This window comes from Trifolium pratense, linkage group LG6, assembly GCF_020283565.1.
Source record: "Trifolium pratense cultivar HEN17-A07 linkage group LG6, ARS_RC_1.1, whole genome shotgun sequence".
Classification (NCBI taxonomy): domain Eukaryota; kingdom Viridiplantae; phylum Streptophyta; class Magnoliopsida; order Fabales; family Fabaceae; genus Trifolium; species Trifolium pratense.
The window spans coordinates 7,212,407-7,235,597 of NC_060064.1; the positions used below are offsets into that span (position 1 = coordinate 7,212,407).

General features: G+C 31.6%; 2 protein-coding genes across 4 annotated transcripts; both read left to right on the plus strand.

Annotated features, from left to right (window-relative positions):
• The first annotated feature begins 5,466 nt into the window (after positions 1–5,466).
• On the plus strand, positions 5,467–8,784 carry LOC123889810 (probable 2-oxoglutarate-dependent dioxygenase SLC1). 2 transcript variants are annotated; one of them, XM_045939308.1, is made up of 5 exons: positions 5,467–5,590; positions 5,956–6,273; positions 6,938–7,179; positions 7,751–8,114; positions 8,249–8,784. In XM_045939308.1, the coding sequence occupies exons 2-5, from the start codon at positions 5,986–5,988 to the stop codon at positions 8,492–8,494; spliced, it is 1,140 nt and encodes a 379-aa protein (XP_045795264.1). In that variant the 5' UTR covers positions 5,467–5,590; positions 5,956–5,985; the 3' UTR covers positions 8,495–8,784. The 2 variants fall into 2 exon arrangements, with proteins under 2 accessions (XP_045795264.1, XP_045795263.1); XM_045939307.1 differs by having other exon boundaries at positions 5,468–5,590; positions 5,959–6,273.
• A 4,075-nt stretch (positions 8,785–12,859) lies between these two features.
• Positions 12,860–22,968, plus strand: LOC123888631. 2 transcript variants are annotated; one of them, XM_045937724.1, is made up of 20 exons: positions 12,860–14,039; positions 14,780–14,851; positions 14,932–15,136; positions 15,317–15,422; positions 17,214–17,306; positions 17,505–17,597; positions 17,720–17,803; positions 17,900–17,981; positions 18,059–18,118; positions 18,214–18,266; positions 18,393–18,559; positions 18,942–19,152; positions 19,314–19,371; positions 20,062–20,118; positions 20,208–20,453; positions 21,722–21,786; positions 21,884–21,940; positions 22,029–22,122; positions 22,289–22,429; positions 22,598–22,968. In XM_045937724.1, exons 1-20 carry the CDS (start codon positions 13,137–13,139, stop codon positions 22,700–22,702), a joined length of 2,952 nt encoding a protein of 983 aa, XP_045793680.1. In that variant the 5' UTR covers positions 12,860–13,136; the 3' UTR covers positions 22,703–22,968. The 2 variants fall into 2 exon arrangements, with proteins under 2 accessions (XP_045793680.1, XP_045793681.1); XM_045937725.1 differs by having other exon boundaries at positions 12,891–14,039; positions 17,505–17,594.
• The last annotated feature ends 223 nt before the right edge of the window (positions 22,969–23,191 follow it).

The window sequence follows — 23,191 nt, forward strand, 5'->3', positions numbered from 1 at the left end:
CTATATGTGGCTACAAAAAAGATTCCAAACCATATATAGGACAGAAACTAATGTAGCTAGCTTAGGACTTAGGAGTAGTATATAAATTGGTGAGCTGCAATTCAATCTGGTAGTGTCATTCCAATTTATTTATCAGCTATTACTTATTAGTGACTGACATATGCTACTGGTTTCATTGTCCATAGGAAACTTCTTGTGTTATTAAGATACAAAATGAAATTTATCTAACTTATCCTAAAGCATGCTAGCCAGCACTCGGATTCGGATTCAATGCTATAGAAATTTCACGCAGTTTTACAAAGTACTAAATTACAGTTTTCCATTTGAGATCAGATGATTTTGGTGTTATATATTAAAATAATTTCAGCCATCAATTTTAGATTAAACGGTTCAGATGAATTACTATGTCAAGAAATTATCGGTCTTATCACACATATATGCATATAAAGCGGAACGACATCTAAGAAAAATGTACTTCAATGACAGCACAAGTTGAATGCAACAAGAGAGAAAGGATAATAATAATTTTTCGAGTTTTTTTATTTTAAGATATGATAAAAACATAAATACAATTGAATGATAATGTAAAGGGTTTGACACTTGACACTAAGGGCCCGTTTGGTGCACAGGATAAGAGACAGGATAGGATAACTGTATCATATCCTGCCGCAATCCAGTGTTCGGTGATACAACATGATATGATAAGTTAATCCTGAAGTTTATCCTATCCTGTCTCTCTAGTTATAATTCTTATCCTGAATTTGAGCTGGGTTACCAGCAGGATAGGATAAGAAAAAAAATTACTGATTTATTTTATAAAATATATTTTAAAATACATAAAATAAAATTAATAAAATATAAATAATAAAATAATTAATTTTTAAATACATATATATATATATATGAATAATGCTAGCAACACACTCCTCTATATATATATATATATATATATATATATATATATATATATATATATATATATATATATATATATATATATATATATATATATATATATATATATGATTTTCTCACAGGGGTAATTTTGTAATTTATATATTCTAAAAAAATCAAAATTTTACTAAAATTACAATATTTTAAAGTAAAATGATTATTAAAAAAATTGACAAATAGGGATATTAATTTAAATTTTATAAAAAATTAAATATAATTCTTTTGCAATAGTAGTTTTATTATTTACGTATGGGATGTATCATATATTTATTTGGCTTATCTAACATGTATATATTATTGAGTTATTTATTTGATCATGATTCATATAAAAAATTAAACTTGATTATTTTCCTATGATTTTTATTTTAAATTATATAAAGTTATTTGATTACTTATTTATATTTTTTATTTATAACATTCAAAGTATTACAAAATAATTTTTAAAAAATAACAATTGTTTTACAAGAGTAATTTTGTCAATTAAATATGTTATATATCTTATCATATTATTATGAGCAAATATGTATTAAAAACAGAATATAATAGTTATCAGGTTTGTTATTCTGTGTGCACCAAACACATGATATGATAACTGAGTATAACTGTTATCCTGCTGTTATCCTATCCTATAATTATCCTGTTTTATATTTTATCCTGTCACTATGCTATCCCGCGCACCAAACGGGCCGTAATACTATAAGTTAATCTGTATTTCTCACTTTAAAAGAAATTGAAGCACCATTTTGTTTTCATTTATTAGTTTATTTAAATTAAATTTATAATTGAGACTGTTTTATGCTCGTGGGCCTGTATATATTGATTGCGGTGTTTCTCTAAAATAATACTTCCTCCGGTTTCATATGTAAGTAAAAGTAACTTTTTTAGATTTATTGGAAAATGAATATATTTAGTCTAAAATATAGACCAAATACATCACTTTTTCAATGAATCTAAAAAAGCTACTTTTGCTTACATATGAGGCCGGAAGGAGTATGATCGGGTCCAATATAAGGTACTAGAAACATCAATTTTGGAGGTCAAAGGTCTTAACACACATTAATTTGGGTCACCTTGGAATCAATGTAAGACTTCTTACCATACCCCTTGCGTCCAACACTATTGAGCTTGATGTATAGATATAAAATGGTGGGTGGTTCCGATAGCGAAAATCTGATAACAGGGACCCAGCAGATCGTGAAGAGACTCTGACATCATCTTAAAATTATGTATCGAGTCTAACTTAACCATACAAAACGTAAGTTGAGGATTACCCTCACTTATAAACACGCATAGACCATCTCGCAAGCCAGAATCACTCAAGGGACAAAAGAAAACGAGTAAAGTTGATAAACCACCTAGAAGATTTGAAATCTTTATCACATTCCAGACACCATTCAAACAAAAGTAGCTTGGAAGAACGATGAGCAAATTAAAGGAAACAGATCGAATAAATACAAACTGATCGATTGAGACTCGAGAGTATATCTTGCTGGCATGATAATTTAATATTCCAGCAACTACAAAATATGCATATAACCAATTCCACTAATAAAAGTTTTAACATTACGTGTGGGAAAGTAAATAAAACTAGTCCCACACCCGTGCGATGCACGGGTGTTATGCGGTATTTTATATTATAATGTTGAAAAATCATTCGTATAAATTGAAACAATAAATATTATGAAAATTATAATAATAACATCAATAAAAACAAAATAATAATAATAATAATAATAATAATAAAGTGATGTTCCTTAAAAAAAAATATAATAAAGTGATGTAAATATAAGATAGATATTAAAGATGTGTTTATACATTTCGAAAAGATTACAATGGATCCTATTGCATCTACCAAAATAAGTTGGTAATCCATAAATTGTCATGTCACTATGAAAACGGTTTATGGTCATACTCATACACTGTGGTTAGATTAGTGGTTGCACAACTATCTAGGAATTATATATATATATCGATGCTTATACATTTAAAAAACTTATTTATACATCAGATTTGAAGTTACTTTGGTATCTTCTTCATTAACATTGATTAGCAATATCTTTAACTCATTCTTCAAAATAACTATGGAAATGACAACATATAATTGACCATGGAAAACAATCGATGTTGAAACATAAGTTTTTATTTATATTATAAATCTCAATGGAGGATTCTGAGTTGGATAAACTACTTTATTATCTCTTACAAAAAAACTACTGTATTATCGAATTTGACATTTATATTAATTTGAAACTTATTGGAGCAAAAATAAATCAACTTAACTCATACTCAAATATCGAATATGATAAAAATCATACAGGACATAACAACCATTAGTAAACTTTATTTTATCTATTTTTTTTACTAACATTAGAAAGTAGTCCTGACAATTGACCAACTCCTTATATTTACAAAGATTGGACAAAAGATTATTAGCAAAAACATTAACCTTTTTAAAAAAAAACAATAAAATACAAAAAATAATAAAATGAACAAACAAATGTAAATTAATAATAACCCAAAATAATAATAATAATAATAATAATAATAATAATAATAATAATTACAATTAGTACCCCACATTAAATGAATGTAAGTGGATGATATGGCTAAATGAAAAGTTTTCATTGGTTTGTGGATTAGGGTTTAGATAGACAATTTCACAACTATCTAGGATTTATATATATAGATTGAGTGTATATTAAAAAGTCATAAGTTTATAAATGTAGAATATGAAAAATATAGAGATGAAATAATAAAATAATAATAAATAATAATAATAATAATAATAATAATATAAGTAGAAATGATGTGGCATTGTAGAGTGATTTATTTGGATTTAAATGGATGATGTGGCTAAATGAAATAATTTGATTGGTTTAAGTGGATTAGGGTTAGGAGAACTATTTAGGAATTATATATATAGATGTACACGACATATAATTTGATTTTCGATTATTATTAATAATTAATACTAGCAGACATTAATAGCCATCAAGAATGAAAATGGAAACTAGAAGGTAATTGAATTCAAACACTAACGAAGTTACCACTGCAGTAGGGGCATGACAATTGATATATCAAGGATTTACAAGGCTGCTAGACATATATAGTTTTAAAACGAGTAAACGGTCAAATACCCCTGAAATTTTAAAATTTGTCAAATACCTTCATGAAATTTGGAAATAGGCAAATACCCCCTGAAATTTTAAAAAGTCAATGCCAGGGCACTACCAGTCAGAGTCCACGCCATGGGGTAAATTGATTGACTTTTTAAAATTTCAGGGGGATATTTGCCTAATTTCAAATTTCAGGGGGTATTTGACGAATTTTAAAATTTCAGGAAAATATTTGACAGTTTACTCATTTTAAAATCCATCTTGGACCGGCCGGACCACTCCAACCAAAAACTGGATGCATGATCGGCTCGAGTCAAGAATTGGGCCGGTCATGTAACTAAATTGGTATAATTCGGATTTTTTGCGGGAAAAATGATGATTCAGTGATTCTAGGTTAAATTAAGTCGACTAATTATTGTTCTCATCAAGAATTGAATTCGGGTTCGTTCGAACGATTCGTCTTAAGAAGAACTCATTAACCATATGTGTTCAATGTTTTGGTTCAATTTTTTTAATATAGGTCATAATTTTTAGACTAGGCCTACGCCACACGACACACTCTTATAGTTGAAAGTTGATTCTAACTCAATCCTACAAAATTGACTTGCAAAGTGAAGAATATCATCACTTATATATATATTTCGGTCATCTCGCAACTAATTTGAGAGATCATTGAGAGTTGAGTTTAACTCAACCTTACAAACAAAATTGGCTTATAAAGTAAATATCGCAACCGATGTGAAGTCTTTAAAACACAACGGTGAAAGATTGAAGATATATAGAGAAAGAAGATATCTTGAGAACCATATATATAACTCGACATTAATTTGGAAAGTCTTGTGATGAAAATAAACATTTTTTTTTTCGTATACCAAAACAACATTTTGTGTGTGTTTTTTCAAAATTATTTAACAATTTGTTGTTGTGGTATATATAAAATAAATTTAATTGGTCAGTGGGAAAGGAGCAGTAATGTTATATATATGCACATCCAAAAGTCAGCTGCCTATACATATAGTTTTCTATAGTTAAATAATATTTTAAGAATAAGTAGCAATACAATTAAATAATATGAAAACAAACAAAATAAATAAAAAATTATGACAAAACTACAAAGTGAGAGAGGGTAGGGTCTAGTTTACAAAGAGACAATGTACGTATTAGAAATTTTGAGAGTGATGAGGAGAAGAGAAGAGATAGATGCAGTCTTTGTGTAATGGATCTCGTGGTCTGACTGAACTATTGTCAACGGTTTTGTTCTGTTACTAAATTGGACTTTTTATTTTTTGGTACAATAATAATAAATTGGACTTTAAATCAATTGATCAATGGAATCAGTCTTCTCTGGTTTCACAAATCTAAAAGTGGTTTCTTCAAAACTTGCAACTTATTCTCTACCCCACATTTCCTTCTCCCCTTTACTATATATACACACATCAAATTCAACATATCATTAACATTCATTAATCAACCTTCTTTCTCAATTTCTCCTCACTTTCTAAGCTCCATTTTGAACCAAGGTATTGGGGAATAACTTAATTCATATAGCATATTGATATTAATATATTATTATATAGTATAATTGCATAAAACTAAGCATATTTTTCCCCTCATGTGATTTGCATGCTTATTCTAGAACATTAGTTTTAAGTTTGATGATAAGAACCCGATCCTATAATCTCGAGGAATATAGTTCAAATTCTCTTAGAAATAGTCATAAAATTTATAATAAATTTTCTTTTTAATTATTTTTTAAAAAATTTGCACGTCTGTTCTTCAATTTTGATCTATTTTAAATAAAATTTCTCTCCTAATAACACGTGTCAGAATTTCAGACATTTATTTTCAATCATCGATTTTACTGATATAATTTATTTACTTTCAGAAGTTACTTTAATTACTACATCGGACGTGAATGTCTCCGGCAATGGCAATGAATGATGAAAGAATTGATGATAGTCATGCAATAGAAAATGAATATCATAAAGGAGTGAAGCATTTGTATGAGAAAGGCTTTCTTCACAAGGTACCAAAGAAGTATATATTTCCTGCTACTGAAAGACCAACAAGTATTGATGATTCAAATGTTGCTAAGGAAAAACTTCAGCTACCAATTATTGATTTTGCTGATCTTATTGGTCCAAATAGACCACAAGCTCTTCAGTCACTAGCCAATGCTTGTGAGAAATATGGCTTTTTCCAGGTAGGATGTTGCTATCCAACTGTCACAATAGTTTAAAACTATAATAATGTTGAGGTGTCAATGACAATGATTGCATATTATATATATCTCTCATTGAGGTGTCAATGAAAATGCCACAAATAGTATGGATGTGGATTGAGTGCAGTCAATGTCTCTATAACTGTATGTAGTCGGAAAGATCACAGTCGTCTGATTAAGATCGGACGATTCAAATTTTAAAGTTAAAATCATTATATTTTAAAAAACTAAAAATGCAGTTGACTGCAGCCTGGCCGCCCTGGATCGATTTCCCAAATAGAATATCATTTGGGGATTTTAGCGCTCTGCGGTCACAATCCCATGCATTAATTTATACAGTCCATCACGTTGAATTATAATCAAACGGCTAAGATTTTAATATAAATTTATAACATCAAACCTAAAATTTGGATAGTTCGATTTTAATTAAACTACTATCAGTATAGTTGACTGCGTAACTGCATGCAACCCAAATGTATCACTTGGTCTAAGAAATTGTACAATGATCATATATATTCACATTTTTTTCTAGTGAATTTGTCTAAGAAGAATTGAATAGATAAGATATGAATCTTCATGCAAACAGATTTTTTTTTTCAATGTGATCTAAAATTGGAAGTTATTTTATACTGTATGATTTATGCAGCTAGTAAACCACAACATATCAGAAGATGTTACAAGGTGCATGGTAGATGTTGTAGGAAGGTTCTTTGATCTTCCATTAGAGGAAAGAGCTAAGTACATGACAAGTGATATGAGAGCACCTGTAAGATATGGGACCAGTTTCAGTCAAACAAAAGACTCTGTGTTTTGTTGGAGAGATTTCTTGAAACTCATTTGTCAACCTGATTACATTCCTCATTGGCCTGCTTCACCATTGGACTTTCAGTAAGTGCTACAAGAAGAGCTCAATTTAATTTATTTTTTTTTGTTGATTTGGAACATAATTATTCATTAATCATATCAAATTCATCAATGGGTCCCCTATGGGGTATGTCTTATAAGTAGACAAACTTTTGTTAATTAATCAAATTCATTACAGGTGTTAAAATGACAAAAAAATGTTAAAATTATAATTTATGAATAGATAAATTAATCCTCGAAATCTTAACAAAAAAAAAAAAATTAATCCTCGAAATTGTATACATTGATCAACATTTTTCCCAGTTGACAAATATTTTTCTAAATTATAAATTATCATTTAAAATGATCATCTTTAATTTTTAGTAAAAGAGAGTAAGAGACCGTAAAGTGATCCATTAACTAGATATGTTACGAGAGAGAATGCTCTGCAGTTAATTTATGATTCAATATAATACATTTGATAATAAAAACTAAATAAAAAAAGATATGCTCTTTCAAATAATAACTTTTTTTTTACCTAACTTTCAAATAATAACTTATACTTTTCACCAAGTGTGATTGCATATTTTTAATTTGTTATTATTATTTTAAACAGGGAAGTGGTAGCCACCTATACACAAGAAACCAAACATTTGTTCTTGGCAATAATGGAAGCCATTCTAGAAAGTTTAGGAATTATGGAAGACAACCAAGAAGAAGAGGCCAAAGAAAATGACAACAATAATAATAATATTATGAAAGAATTGGACAATGGTAGCCAAATGTTAGTAACAAATTTCTACCCACCATGTCCTGAACCAGACCTAACCTTAGGAATGCACCCTCATTCCGATTATGGTTTCCTCACACTTCTCCTTCAAGATGAAGTTGAAGGTTTGCAAATCCAATTTCAAGATAAATGGCTCACTGTTCAACCTATTCCCAATGCTTTTGTTGTCAATATTGGTGATCATTTAGAGGTAATTATTTTTGTTACATAATAAAAAAATTAACACATTGGCACTACATGGTCGAGTCTAGTAGAAGAAGTTAATCTGTTACGATCATTATTGTTTGAATCGCGCTAATTTTTTTGTTCTCGTTTATTTGGCAGATATTTAGCAACGGAAAATACAAGAGTGTGTTACACAGAGTTATGGTGAATGAAGCTAAGAGTAGAGTATCGGTTGCTTCGCTACATAGTCTTCCCTTTGAATGCACTGTGAGACCGTCACCAAAACTCATCGACGAAGAGAATCCAAAGCGTTACATGGACACAGATTTTGGTAGCTTTTTAGCATATGTGTCTACTAGAGAAACTAAGAAAAAGGATTTCTTAGAGTCCAGAAAATTGACATAAACATAATTAGTACTCAAATTAATTAGTAGTAGTAAAGGGACAAGAGGTATAGATGATTAGAAAGTGTAATTTTGTGGATGGATGAGGAAATTGTATATTTAGTTTAAGTTTATTGGATATACTTAGCTTATTTTCTTTCTATTTTGTATGATCAATTATTTCTGGCAAGCTTTTATAAGTGAGATGACTCGTAAACTTAATGTCTTAAAATTTTGGATAAAAATATGATGTTCAATTTACTTGTATAACTGTTCTTAAATCTAATGTAAATGTATATGATTTATGCTTAACTTAGTTCTAAATTTTGGCCCCTCAAGTTTCACAATTGCTTGATTTTGGCCCCCCACATTTCAATTGCTTGATTTTAACCCTCTAAGTTTCACAATTGCTTGATTTTAGCCCTTCAAGTTTCAATTGCTCGATTTTGGCCCCCCAAGTTTACCCATTTTTGCATTTGCTAGCCCCCGTTGACTTTTTTGACTATAAATTGCTTATGTGACATTTTAAAAAAATTAAAAATATGTTTTAATTAAAAAATAATAATATTTGCTTTTAATAAAAAGTTTAATAATTATTTTTTATTTAAAAAAAAGTTTACAAAGTTTTTAAAAAAAAATTCATAAAATGTTTTTTTTTACTTTTTTATATAACAAAATTATTTTACAAACTACATATAATAAAAAAAAAATTATAATTTAGTTTTTAAAAAACAATTTGTAATTTATTTATTTATTTATTTTTAAATACTTATTTAATTTTAAAATGCCACATAACCAATTTTTAATCAAAATATTCAACGGGGGGTTAGCAAATGCAAAATGGGGTAAATTTGGGGGGCCAAAATCGAGCAATTGAAACTTGGAGGGCTAAAATCAAGCAATTGTGAAACTTAGGGGGTTAAAATCAAGCAATTAAAATATGGGGGACCAAAATCAAGCAATTGTGAAACCTGGGGGGCCAAAACTGCATTTAAGCCATTTTCTTTCTATTTTGTATGATCAATTATTTCTGGCAAGCTTTTATAAGTGAGATGACTCGTAAACTTAATGTCTTAAAATTTTGGATAAAAATATGATGTTCAATTTACTTGTATAACTGTTCTTAAATCTAATGTAAATGTATATGATTTATGCTTAACTTAGTTCTAAAACTGTAAAATCAAAACAAACAAACAAAAAAACTGTAAATTCAAAACATATTGTCCTTTGAATTTTTTTTCAAAATTGGAAACGATTCTAACCTTCAATTCTATGAAACAATAAATTAAAGAAAAGTACACATATGCATACTAAAATTGGTGTTTCTTTAGCTTTGACCACAAAGAGTAACAGTCCCTCATACTTTGAAAGTCCAATTATACACACTTCAGAAGTACTATAGTACTAGAAAGTAAGTAGGAACTCGAACTACTAGAAAGTGATTTCTTAAGCCGCCAATTAAATGCATGTCCTTCACCTTGTCCTTGACCTTAAAGCCATTTCTACGTACTTGCCAAATTGACTTGACCATAAGTTACTCTTAATTAACCACATGCAAGTCTTTGGCATCATAAGTTGACTTTAAATTTTTCTACATTTTATATCTCTAATATCATAGTCATCATGTTAGTATTTCTGATGTGGCATGATCTCATACTCAAAATATTTTATTTGCAATTATATCAAAAAAATAAATATTTTATTTGCAATTGACTTAATTCATTTGGTAGTTGTTATATGGATACCTAACCTTTACCAACAAATTCAGCCCCAATTTTTTAAGATGGGTCAATTATTTCCACGCCATGCTAAAGCTGGCACATAAAGTCCATTACATGCAATGTCAGCAGAGTGTTTTTAAGATTTTGGTGGTGTTGAATATGACTCATAAATATCGGGAAGAGACTGAGAGTGATTCAGGAGCTGAGCTAGATTTAGGGATATTTCTTATTGTTATCTGGATCAAATTATTATTATAAATATCAATTGTTTGTAATACTAAAATCTTAATTTTTTCATTTATCTAATAAAAATGTGTTGTAGCGAATTCTACAATCGGAGATGAACCCACTATTTGAGAAACTCTGTTATCAAACTTCTTATGTGTTCATTATTATTTGTTTCGGTTATTATTTCCTTTGGTACCAATTGTTCCAACATGGTGGCTAATTAGGGAAGGATCAAGGAGAGTAATTTTGAGAGAACACATAAAAAAAATTAACATTTGACTAAGGTAAACGGTTCACATTTCCCTTATATTCAAGGAATTGATAAACAAAAAAGAAAAGAAAATAGGGTAGGTACATAAAATATAAAATAATTTACATTGTCATACAATTGCAACATATATTTCGCCAAATCACTCTGCATTACAATCTATTTTGATTATATAATCTGGAAGAATCTTTGATTTATATTAGATGCCAGTGTAAAATAATTTTACACCGATAAAGTATATTCATTAAAATTGGAAAAAAAAATATACTTGCTTATTTAAGTGATAAATTAATTTCTTCTAAAAAAATTAATTAATGATTTATTACATTTATAAAACATATTTGGGCCGTTTTATCTTCAATACAGTCATTTCAAAGTTCAATTTGATTGTCCAGCCCACTTTTTCAAATTTTCACCTAATACTTTGATGATGACAAAATTAAGCGATAAAGACTTGCAAAGGATTTTCTGTTTTCTGCACGCCGACTCTTCCTATTGCACCTTTTTATTTTGTTCTGATGTATACTATGGAATTTATAAACCTTCATAAAAAAATTATAATTTGTTTTGATTTAATTAATTTGTTCCAATTCAACATTTAGATAACTTATCTGAACTTAACTTGCTTAAACCATCCTAATAATATTACAAATTTGGATATTATCACTCTTTGATTTATGATATGATTGTTAGCCGATGAAAATTGCAGAGTCAAAGTTAGTCTGAATTCTTTCAAACTTTCAACTTCAAATTTGAATTACGACTACTAAAATACCATATCCTATTTATAATTTTAATTTTATGATACTAAGGGTTTTAAAACAAATGGAAATCATTTAAGAGACTTTCTCAAAAATCTGTTCATTAAGGACTAAAAATAAAACATAATTTTTTTTGAGAATGAAAATGTCTCATTTGTATGTTTAGTGATAAAATCAAAATCCACTATATTCATAAGGACAAATTTTTTTTAACCGCGTGTACGAAAAACTTTTAACCATGTGTGCGTGTGTTACGCATGTGTGTTACCTTTTCCCTAAAGATTCATCAAATCATCAAATGTTTTTGTTAGAAAATGCAGTAGAGAAATTAAGCTAATTATTATTATTATTATTTTTTTATAGAAAAGGATTTTTTGAAAGTACATCTGATTGCAAAGAAGCGAAGGACATAAGCTATGACCTTGATGGCCGGGTTGAAGTGAAAAACGGTCGAGGCAGAAAAGTACCCCTCGAGCCGCATCTAAGGGAAGAAGAAAGGGAAGCTTGGCTAGCCGGCCAGTACATCAATCTCGAATTGATTATTTTTTTTTAGAAAAGGATGAAAACAAAGAATTATGAATTTGCATGCGTTCGAATATATTATGATAAGAATGACATTAGAGTTAATATTTAGAACAACATCAATTTCTTTATACGTGCTAAAAACTCGATGTTTTTTTTTTTAACACAAAATCTTGTTTGTATGTACTATGTATCTATTATGTAAATTTATGTCATTTATGTCAATTTTTTTTTAAAAAAAAGTCATGCTTTATGTCATGATGAGTTGTTAATAAAAAAATTTTGTTGCTAAAAAAAACATGTTTTATGTTATGGTGAGTTTGTTAATAGTAAAAGTTTTTTGCCGGTAAAAAAAAATCAAGGGTATTATTGGTATTATGAAAAGTACATTTTTTTTTGTTTTTTTGGCTAGTGCCAAGTTTCGAACAAAGTACCTCTAGATTGCAAAGTGACTCCTCAGCCAAGTGGCTACCTGGGAAACAGGTCGTAAATATATAGGTATAGATATAGATTTGGGTCTGTTTGACCCAGTTTTTTTTAGAGCTTATGCAAACAGATTATGCAATATAAATTAAGTTTTATGCTATTTTATAAGTTCACACTAGTGAAAATTGTAATTCTATAAGTTATTTTATCATAAACTACCTTGACAAACTTATAATAATATATAAAAATTGCATAAGTTATTTGCATAAACTATAAATAAGAGGAAAAAAAGCCGGGACAAACGATACCTTATTTTATTTTTTTATAGGAAAATAGATTTTATTTTTGTAAATATTTTGCGTCAAAAAAAGATTTGGGTAAATATTTTTATTGAAAAAAATAGTGTTTTATTTTGGGTAAATAAAAGGTCTATAAATAGCAAGAACACAAGAATACAAGATACTACTCGTTGTCTGTCCTCGTTAGTAGTTATATTATATAGTTATCCATTCCCTCCCTAGATTCTTTGCGCCAGCCAGCAAGAAAATAGTGGACCCCACACCTCCTTCTTCTTCTCGCTAAAGGTTTTAATAAATATCCAAAAACCCTAATTTCTTTCACAAGCTAACTATCTCCAATTCAATTCAATTCAATTCAATTCAACTTCTCAAACCCTAGCGCAAATCTCTCACTTTCTTGATCTTCTCCTTCTCTCAATTTCGCGCACTGAAATTCCTCATGGAGGCTTCTGTCAAGCCAGAATCGGAATCCACAACTGTTTCTCTTGATCAGTCTCACGACGAACGGAAAAATTCTACTGTCAATGGTTGCATTGTTTATACTCGAGTCAAGAGGTCTCTCATTTCTTGTAACACTTTTTCCAAAGATGTTGATTCCAAGAGATTTAAGGAGAATGCTGAGGTTCCGCTTGAATTGGATAATGAAATCGGTTGCTGCACGGTTGGTAGGGATGATGAGCTGAAGACTGAGCCTCATGAGGTTCCGGTGACAACGTTCAAGCGGATTACAAGATCGGCTATGAAAGCGAAGGTTGAGTCCGGTGAGGAGACTGTGAGTGTGTTAGAACAACAAGGTGAAGCAGTTGGAACTGTTAATAAAGATGATGGTAAGGTGCCAGTGAGAAATTTCAAGCGAATTACACGTTCGGGGATGAAAGAAAAGGTTGAGTCTGGTGAGGATAAGGTGAATGTGTTAGAACAACAAGGTGCTGCTGTTGTTGCAAATGCAAGTGGTAAAAGCAATGGTAAGGTGTCTGTGAAGAGTTTCAAGCGGCTTACACGATCAAATATGAAATTAGAGGTTGAGTCTGGTGAGGATAAGGTGACTGACTTAGAACAGCAGGGTACTGCTATTGCAAGTGGTGAAGTTGATAGGAGTTTCAAGCGGGTTACGCGATCGGCAGCAATGAAAGAGGGTGAGGAGATAGTGACAGAGTTAGAACAGCATGCTTCTGTGGCTGCCAGTGAAATTGATGGTGCATTCCCTGTTTCGAGAAACAAGATGGAGTTGAAAATGTCAAAGAAGATTGTGGTCAATAAGAAGCCTAAAACAGTCAAGGAGCTCTTTCTTACTGGTTTACTTGATGGTGTCTCTGTGGTTTACATTGGCGGCATTAATAAGGTTCATTTTGATATGCTTATTGTTAAACAAAAAATTTGCATTTAGGGAAAAATCAAAACTAGAAGGATGATAAATAGTGTGATTAAGCACTTATTTATATCGATAGACTATTTTAACAATCAAAGACGGAATGTGATTAAATTGTTTCTATTCTAAGTTGTTTCTGAAAGCTATATTGAAATAAACTAGTCAAGATGGAATGTGATTAATGTAAGTCAAATTCTGTCACATTATTAGAAGACTTTTCATAGAATAGATAGATTAAAAACTTTTCCAAATTTAGTGCATAACCCAAATAGATTGTAAATTTTAAATGCAAAGTGAACTCTAGTAGCATTGTATATATTATTGAATTTTAGGAGGAAGGTTTAAGTTAAAATGGAAAGTGGATTAATTTTTCGTTTGCTGAGAGTTGAGTAACTGATTATCTGAGGCATTAGGAGATGGCATAAGTGTTACTAGTCAATAACCTTTTTACTAATAGGAATTATTATTAGTTTCAACCCCAAACATGGCATTACTAACTTAGTTGTAACATCGCATGCCAACATGGTATATATTACTGATTTAGATAGTAGCTCTTTGAGCATCTAGTAATTTGATCGTGTGCAATTTTTTTTCTATGTTATTAAGCTTCACACTGGGGCTCTTTGGTGGTCTGTTTTTTAAAGATACGGTGCTTTGATACGTTCACTGCCCATGGCGTTTAGTATTGCAAGTTTGATATGTTTTTATTACAGGCTCCAGGATTAAGGGGTGTTATAAGAGATGGAGGAATATTATGTTCATGCTGTCTCTGTAATGGACGCAAGGTGAGTTGTAATTGTGTCTTTGCTTACCCATTTGTTTCTTGGGTCTGAGACCGCCCCATAATTTTTATTTTATTTTTAAGGTTATTCCACCTTCCCAGTTTGAGATCCATGCTTGCAAAAAATATAAGAGAGCAGTAGAGTATATTTGCCTTGAAAATGGGAAGAGCCTGCTGGATCTGTTGAGAGCGTGCAGGGGAGCTCCTCTGCATGCTTTGGAGGCAACAATTCAAAACTTCGTTTGTTCAGCACCCGAGGAAAAATATTTTACTTGTAAAAGGTGCAAAGGTAAGCTTTGCGTCTACTATTCAGAATTATCATTATTTTATTTTTTTGTTTTACAGTTGTCATGCTGATCCTGATTTTGTGTGATGACATTACTGGAAGATATTGTATAGTTTTCTTTATTGTTTCTTTTCTCTTTTTGACTGCCTTGAGTGTTTCCTGATATCATTATTTTACTCGTAGGATGTTTTCCTTCATGTATGAAAAGAGTGGGACCTATATGCTGTTCTTGTGTAGAATCAAGTAAACCTGAAGAAACTGCTAAGAATGTAGTTGGCAAAAGAATCAGGTACTCAAGTCATTTCTACCCAAGTTTTGCTCATGTTCAGTGACCTGCATCATGGAGAAATTTTGTATTAAGTTGATTTTTGATGGTTCAATCAACACATTTTGAGCAGGCCACTACAGAAATGTTAACACTTTTTTTTCCCTCATTGATTAATTAGGTTTGCACTATTGAATTCTCATTTTGGTGAATTTTTGTCTGCTGTTACCAATAGTTACATGATTCCAAGAAATTTAGTCTAGTATAATACAACTAGTAGCATTCAAATTTCTAGTATAATCCAAGAAATTTAGAAATTTAGTCTAGTATTACCAATAGTTACATGATTCCACCTAACCGTCTTAATTTCAGCAACTTTGGGTCGGTTTTTTATGCAGCTGCTAACACCTTCATTGTGCTGGGTGTAAGGGTGTGTGTTTAGCCTCCAATTGCCTAGAGATATGTTTAAGTAGTGCTTATAAGACTTGGATAATCCTCATATAATCTAGTTTTGTAGGGTTGAGTTAGTTCTTAAGCTCAAGCTCGAATATGGTATTAGAGTCTATCTTAGAGCCATTGTTAGGCCACCCCACGTTGTCCATGCTCAAGGCTTATCACCCTATGTGTGAGTGTGTGTTGGAAAGCTGCCTTAGTTGCAGTTTGTACCTAGTTGCCTTAATTGCGTCAACTTTGAGTTGGCTTTACTACAGCCTCTGACACCTTCGTTGTGCTGGGAGTGAGGGTGTGTGTTTAGTCCCACATTGCCTAGATATGGCCTAATTAGTGCTTATAAGGCTCGAGCAATCTTCACGTTACAAACTGGTTTTATGAGGTTGAGTTAGTCTCTAAACCCAAAGTCTAAGAGAAATGCTATGTTCAATAGGTTGAGTTAGTCTCTAAACCCAGGGACGGAACTAGGTATATCAAATATGGGGCGGTCGCCACCCTATAATCACATGTATTCCTAATAATATAGTACTCCACCTTAGTAGTCGCCCCTGTAAAAATCAAATGAAAAAAAGCTAATAGCCCCTGTACAATAAATCATACACCTTTTAAATTAATGCATAACAATATAGTATAATACTCCCTCATGATCTTTTTATTTTATTTTTTACGCAACTTGTTCTTTTATAAGAAACAATTAATTTTTAGGTGCATTAAATAAATGCTTAATTGCATATTTGGTTCTTTATGTTTATTTTAGGTTTTAATTTGGTCTCTTATGTTTAAAAAGTTTCAAGTTGGTCCTTTTGATCAAATAATTTTTATTTAAATGGTCTACATGGCTAATGGATTTGCGTGTGCGGAAAACTCAAGAGGGTATACGTAGCATGTGAAAGTTTTAGAAGAAATTAACTCAAAATTTAACAAAAAATTAGAAAGAATTAACTCAATTTAACGAAAAGGACGAACTTATGTTGACATCAATAACATAAGGGCCAACTTAAAACTTTTTAAACATAAGAGATTAAATTGAAACATAAAATAAACATAAGAGACTAAATACGCAATTGAGCCTTAAATAAATTATGTATTTAATTTGTAATATAAACTAGATGCATAATTATTCAATGAACCTAAAGAATCAAATATTTCAATTGCCTATTATTAATTGTCGAAGTTAAGTTTTTTTTTTTTGACAAAACAGTCAAAATTACTTATTGTTTATCACGTGTTAAATGTTTGCCACCCTCAACATTATTTTCTGGTTCCGTCCCTGTCTAAACCCAAAGGTGCAATAAGATGTGTCTGAGATCTCCCTTTGCTCCTCTTTAATTTATATTTTCTTATCATTCAATAACAATATTTCAGGTCTCCTAGACCAGTGCTGGCCTCCAAGTCATCCTGTGCTTTTGAGCTGTCTATCTCTTCAAAAAGTAAGATACACAAGAAGAAAAGAACAAAGTTAGTATTCATATCTATTTCATCCATCCCATATATATCAAACGAATATATAGTTTTTGCATAACATTTGGTTTTCACTGACCAATGCATGAGTTTACAATGTTTCAATTTCTTGGATTCCATGAATTGATTTTCTCTTTATAGTGGTCTGCTTTGTTGTTTTCTTTTAACTTACGTGTTGCAAACTGTGTTATCAAGGTCATCAATAAGGGTCCGCAGCTCAAATTCTTCCAAGAGTGCTTCTGCGCCCAGTTTACTGGAGAAGAAAATTACGCCGATGACGGAAAAGAAGTTTGTACCTACCTTTAATTTTTTAGCACCCTTTATATAGTTAGAATAATATGCTTGTGGATAATTGTTTACAATCAAATAATTTTTCGTCACCCTTTTATTCTAATCAAGCGTTATTACAGGTCATCATCCGTAAAGTTGAAGACCACTTCAAATTCAAATTGTTTATCTCCACAAAATAATAGTCAATGGAAGATAACTAAGAAGTTAGTTCAATACTCCCTCTCCACTTGTGGGTAACAGCTGTAGTGTTTTTATCATGTTAACCATTATTTGTTTGTCATCCATTGTATTTTTTTCAGGGATCATCGGCTGCACAAGTTAGTATTTGAGGAAAATGGATTGCCTGATGGAACTGAAGTAGCTTATTATGCAGGCGGACAGGTTTGTTTGCGCTTGATGCAACATTTATTGTATTATGTCCATTATGCTGCTGCTGATGGTTATATTCTGATTGACAGAAATTGCTTGAAGGTTTCAAAAGGGGCTCTGGAATTGTTTGCAGATGCTGCAACACTGAGGTATTCTCAGTCGCACACTTAGCTTGTACATTTGTAGGAATTTCTCGAGAGTAAATAAATTGTATATAATTTCCTTTCAATATTTAACACTGCAGATCAGCCCCTCACAGTTTGAGGTCCATGCAGGCTGGGCTTCTCGCAAGAAACCGTGAGTCTTTTTTCTTTTCTTTTTATCTTGGGGTGATGGGAGCCTGGGAGGGATATTAAGCAACTACTTGACCTGTTTGTTGTTCGAGCCTGTGAATTTTATTGGAAGTGCACAATTTTTGGGCAGTTATGCATACATTTACACATCAAATGGCGTGTCTCTCCATGAATTATCAATATCTCTCTCAAAAGGCAAAAAATACTCTGCAAATGACAATGATGATCTATGCGTTGTTTGTTGGGATGGTGGAAATCTGTTGCTTTGTGATGGATGCCCAAGAGCCTTTCATAAAGGTTAGCTACACATTACAAAATATTTGATGGAGAAAATTATCTATTTGCCAGTTGCTACCATTGTGTGAAATGTGGAATCATGTTTGTTCACCATTATATATCCTTTTATTCATCTGCTTTTGTAACGAGAACTATGAAGATATTTATCACGATAGGTTGTTGATACCTATAATTCAAGTGTTTTTTTATATGACTATCATCTATAATTTAATTGTTTTTTTATATGACTATCATGCCATATAAATAATTTTATCATTCCTAGTATTCCTTTTCCTCCCGCTTACCTAAAAGATTAACCCTATAACTTCAACATTTGCTTTATTTGGTAAATAAAAAGATAGTCATTAGTGAACTTTTATGTTCTGATTTTTGGAATGTACAGAATGTGCATCTCTATCGAGTATTCCACGTGGTAAATGGTACTGTCAATTTTGCCAAAACATGTTCCAGAGGGAAAAGTTTGTCGCATACAATGTCAATGCTTTTGCTGCTGGAAGGGTTGAAGGAGTTGATCCTATTGAGCAAATCACCAAGAGATGCATTCGCATAGTCAAAGACATTGATGCTGAGCTTAGTGGGTGTGCTTTATGCAGGTAACGTTGTAAAGATTAGAAACCATTTTAGTTTTATGGACTTGGCTTTTGTCTTCACTGTACTTATTGGCAGCAGTCACCACGTGGACGTGCTTCACTGTACTTCATATTTGTGATTTTTATGAGATATACTATATGAAGAGAATTTTTTGTGCATGCAGGGGGGTTGGCTTCAGCAGATCTGGCTTTGGTCCACGCACAATAATATTTTGTGATCAGGTATGCACTCTAGTTTTGATGTCCGTACAAAGGCATCTCTAACATAGAGTTTATTTTTTCTTTTAGGGTTAAATATGTTTTTGGTCCCTATAAAATGTGGACCTTGTAAGTTTAGTCCTTATTTAATTTTCATTATATTTTTAGTCCCTATAAATTTTTTATTTTACATAGTTTTAGTCCCTACTAAAACTAAGTTTGTTTAATTATCATTAAACTCTTTAACTTTTGAATGATTTTTCATAGGCATGTTTAAAATATCATATAAAGTTTATTGATTAAAATTTAGAATTTTTTAACATGATATGAATTAAATATGAATTTTTCAAACGGCAAAAGTTAAAGATAAAAATAATGAAAATCATGACCTAGAAATCAAATTTTAAGCTCGTTTTTTCTGGAGGAACTTTTAATGATGTTCCAAACATACTTGCGAAAAAATCATTCAAAAATACAAGTTAATTTAACAGTAGGTACCAAAACAGAGTGCATAATAATTTTCCAGGGACTAAAAATATAATAAAAATTAAGTAAGGACTAAACTTAGAAGGTCACCATTTTATAGGGAACAAAAACATACTTAACCCTTTCTTTTACAATGATTTAGTGATCGATGCATATATGAATTATCTACTTAGGGATTTGTATTGTTTTACTGAGCCAACTTGATGTTGCCCCCCACTATTGCTGCAGTGTGAAAAGGAGTATCATGTTGGCTGTTTGAGGGATCACAAGATGGCATTTCTAAAGGTGTGCAGTTGTTGCTAATACATGGATACTTTAGTTTAGGCACCAACTTCCCTTTTGTCTTCTGAGCATATGCGTGTAACTAATTACAGGGATTGCCAAAAGGTAACTGGCTTTGCTGCAATGATTGCACGAGAATACATTCTACTTTGGAGAACGTTTTAGTTAGAGGGTATGAGAGACTCCCTGAATCTCTATTGGCTGTTATAAAGAAAAAGCAAGAGGTAAAAGGATTGGATCCCATGAATGATATCGATGTGAAATGGAGGCTTCTTAGTGGAAAAAACGCTTCTCCCGAAACTAGACCATTGCTTTTGGAGGCTATCTCTATCTTTCATGTAAGTTCTGCCCATCCTTCTCAATTCGTTATAATCCTTTATGTTTCCATTTTTGTGGAATGTTAATTGTCCATGTTTGTTCCACAACAGATGATGGAGTTGCTTTGGAATTTACCTTTTTTTCTGAATTTTGCCTTCCTTTTCTTTGTGTTCTTACTTTTCTGAAGTTATGGGTCACTCATGATGTGGTGCTCTGTGCCTCATAACTTGATATGACCCAGGTAAAGAGGGACCAAATGTGAACATTTTTAGAAAAGAGGGACTGAAATATATATGGGTGGACGGGACAAATTATATATGAACCATTTTTGGGGAATCTTTGCAATGTATTGGGTAGTAAGTCAATGGATTTCATAGCACCACCAGAGTGTGTCGAATGTCCTAGAACTACTGCTCCCTTTGTTGTGTATGATGCCATGTCTTGAATAAGTGGCCATCATCATGGCGAATAACGGTCCCTATTGGTGATTTTGAAAATTCCTGTGTCCTATTGGAGATTCCCCACATTTTTCATTTCCTGACTACCCGTGGCATTTTGTGCTCTTCGCAGCACTTGCAGTCCTGTTTTGCCTCTGTTCTCAAGGTTTTAATAGTGTCTAACATGTGTAACTTAAAGGACTAAACTGACACAAAAAAACTTAAGGGACCAAAGTGATATCTAAAAATAACTTAGGAGACCAAAAGTGTAGTTTAGCCAATGTCAGTAAGTCACCATGTGTTTTTATTACTACCTGTTCAAAAAACGGTTCAACCACGGTTCAACCTTGAGTTGGTGCCCTTACCAGTTCAATGACCTGTTTGATTTTCAAAACATTGGAAATTGGTCTAGACAATGTCAGTAAGCCACCATGACTTTTGATTCCTAATAAGTAATAATTTTTTTTACATGTAGTAGAAATAATAAATTATCTAGCATAATTTTTCAGTGTAGTGGCCATCACACTATATGAAATCCTGCTAAAGCACTCTTATTGACAAAGCAATCTATTGGCTTCTATGCACTTTGCTATACATTGACAATATGATTTTATGATGATTATCATGCTGCTGAAATTTTAGATTCCTTTGCCTCAACCCACTTTACTGGTCTTTTCATTTGTTGCTTAAGCCACTCTCAACTTGTTTATAAGTCCCCCCCAACATTTTCACCATATTTATGAGCTTTATATATATATGCCCTTGCTTTATGGTAATATTACAATAGTTGGGTTTGTTTTATGGTAATATTACAATAGTTGGGTTTGTGATTTAAGCTTCCCTTGCTTCAGGAATGCTTTGATCCTATAGTTGATGCAGCTAGCGGACGCGACCTTATTCGAGCAATGGTTTATGGGTAACAAACTACCTTTAAAGCACATTTGTTTTGTCTCATTTTTCTTTTTAATATTTATTGTTTTTACCTTTATCTGAATTGATGTATCCATATACAGAAAGAGTGTACAGGGGCAAGACTTTGGAGGAATGTATTGTGCATTACTGATAGTCAAGTAAGAAGTGGTTTTCTGTCTGTAACTTTTATTATTTGACACGTACAAATTACGATATTATTGACAGTTTGTTTCTTTGATATTGAAGTTCATCTGTGGTATCTGCGGGAATGCTTCGAATCTTCGGCACTGATATTGCTGAACTTCCTTTAGTTGCAACAAGTAACAGTCACCATGGGAAGGTGAGACATTACTGGTCCTCTGCCTTATTTGCATCATACATTTTTCTCTATTTAATTGAATCTCTGTGCTGAGATTTTGATTGATTTGCTGTGTATTGTGATCACTTGCGGCGATGACTTGGTGGTATTGCATTAATTAAAATTATATTTTTTCCGGTTCAAATAGGGCTACTTCCAAACACTTTTATCCTGCATTGAGAGGCTATTGGCTTTCATGAAAGTAAAGAACCTTGTGCTACCAGCTGCAGAAGAAGCACAGTCCATTTGGACCGATAAATTTGGGTTTAGCAAGATTAAACCAGACCAGGTATGAAATCTGTTTTACTGCTCTCCAGGTTGTAGCTATTTGACATTTTTGCCACTTTTCAGTCTAACATTTTTTCGAAGTTTGGATTTAATTATGTTTCTGGGGCTGATATTTTAACTATCCGAATTACTTATCACGACACCTATTGAGTTTTCCATTGTCCTGCAGCTTGCCAACTACAGAAGGAACTGCAATCAGTTTGTGACCTTCCAAGGGACAAATATGCTTCATAAAATGGTGCCTCCATGTCGAATCATCAATAATCATCCCTGACAATTTTTTAGCAAGAAAAAATCAATCATGAATGAGGAAACCCGCTGGCTTTCTCACCTCCATTTATTTATTTATTTTGCTTTCAGATGGTGTGTGTATATAGACTGTCGGCTACTTGAAGCCGATATTGGACTCATTCCTTCTGATTGTTTAATCATTTATGATCCCATGTTTTCTATGTTATAGTTTTTAAGAAAACACTTGTTCTTGACCTTGGATTAGTGCCTCAAAGTATATAATTTAATAAGATATAACAGGTTCTACTAGTTCAATGTGTTGCCCACACAGAAATTTCACGGCGTAACATTGTTTCTGATATTCCAGTTCCAGTGTAGTTTGATGTACTGAGCATAATTTTGACACAGCACATTAGTATTTTAGTTCATGAAATGCATAGAGCAAGAAAGTAGTGTATCTTTATTTTTATTATTAAGCATACTCCTGCCTATAAGTTGATGGGTAACAAAATAGTCAATACAGTAACTGTCA

Bases quoted from the DNA above. Each gene is read 5' to 3' on its own strand.
- LOC123888631 (XM_045937724.1), top strand. From the start codon at position 13,137: ATGGAGGCTTCTGTCAAGCCAGAATCGGAATCCACAACTGTTTCTCTT. The intron at 15,137-15,316 runs GTAAGCTTTGCG...TTTTACTCGTAG, and splicing joins TACTTGTAAAAGGTGCAAAG to GATGTTTTCCTTCATGTATG. The intron at 18,119-18,213 runs GTATTCTCAGTC...TTAACACTGCAG, and splicing joins GCAGATGCTGCAACACTGAG to ATCAGCCCCTCACAGTTTGA.
- LOC123889810 (XM_045939308.1), top strand. From the start codon at position 5,986: ATGTCTCCGGCAATGGCAATGAATGATGAAAGAATTGATGATAGTCAT. The intron at 7,180-7,750 runs GTAAGTGCTACA...TATTTTAAACAG, and splicing joins GCTTCACCATTGGACTTTCA to GGAAGTGGTAGCCACCTATA. The intron at 8,115-8,248 runs GTAATTATTTTT...TTTATTTGGCAG, and splicing joins ATATTGGTGATCATTTAGAG to ATATTTAGCAACGGAAAATA.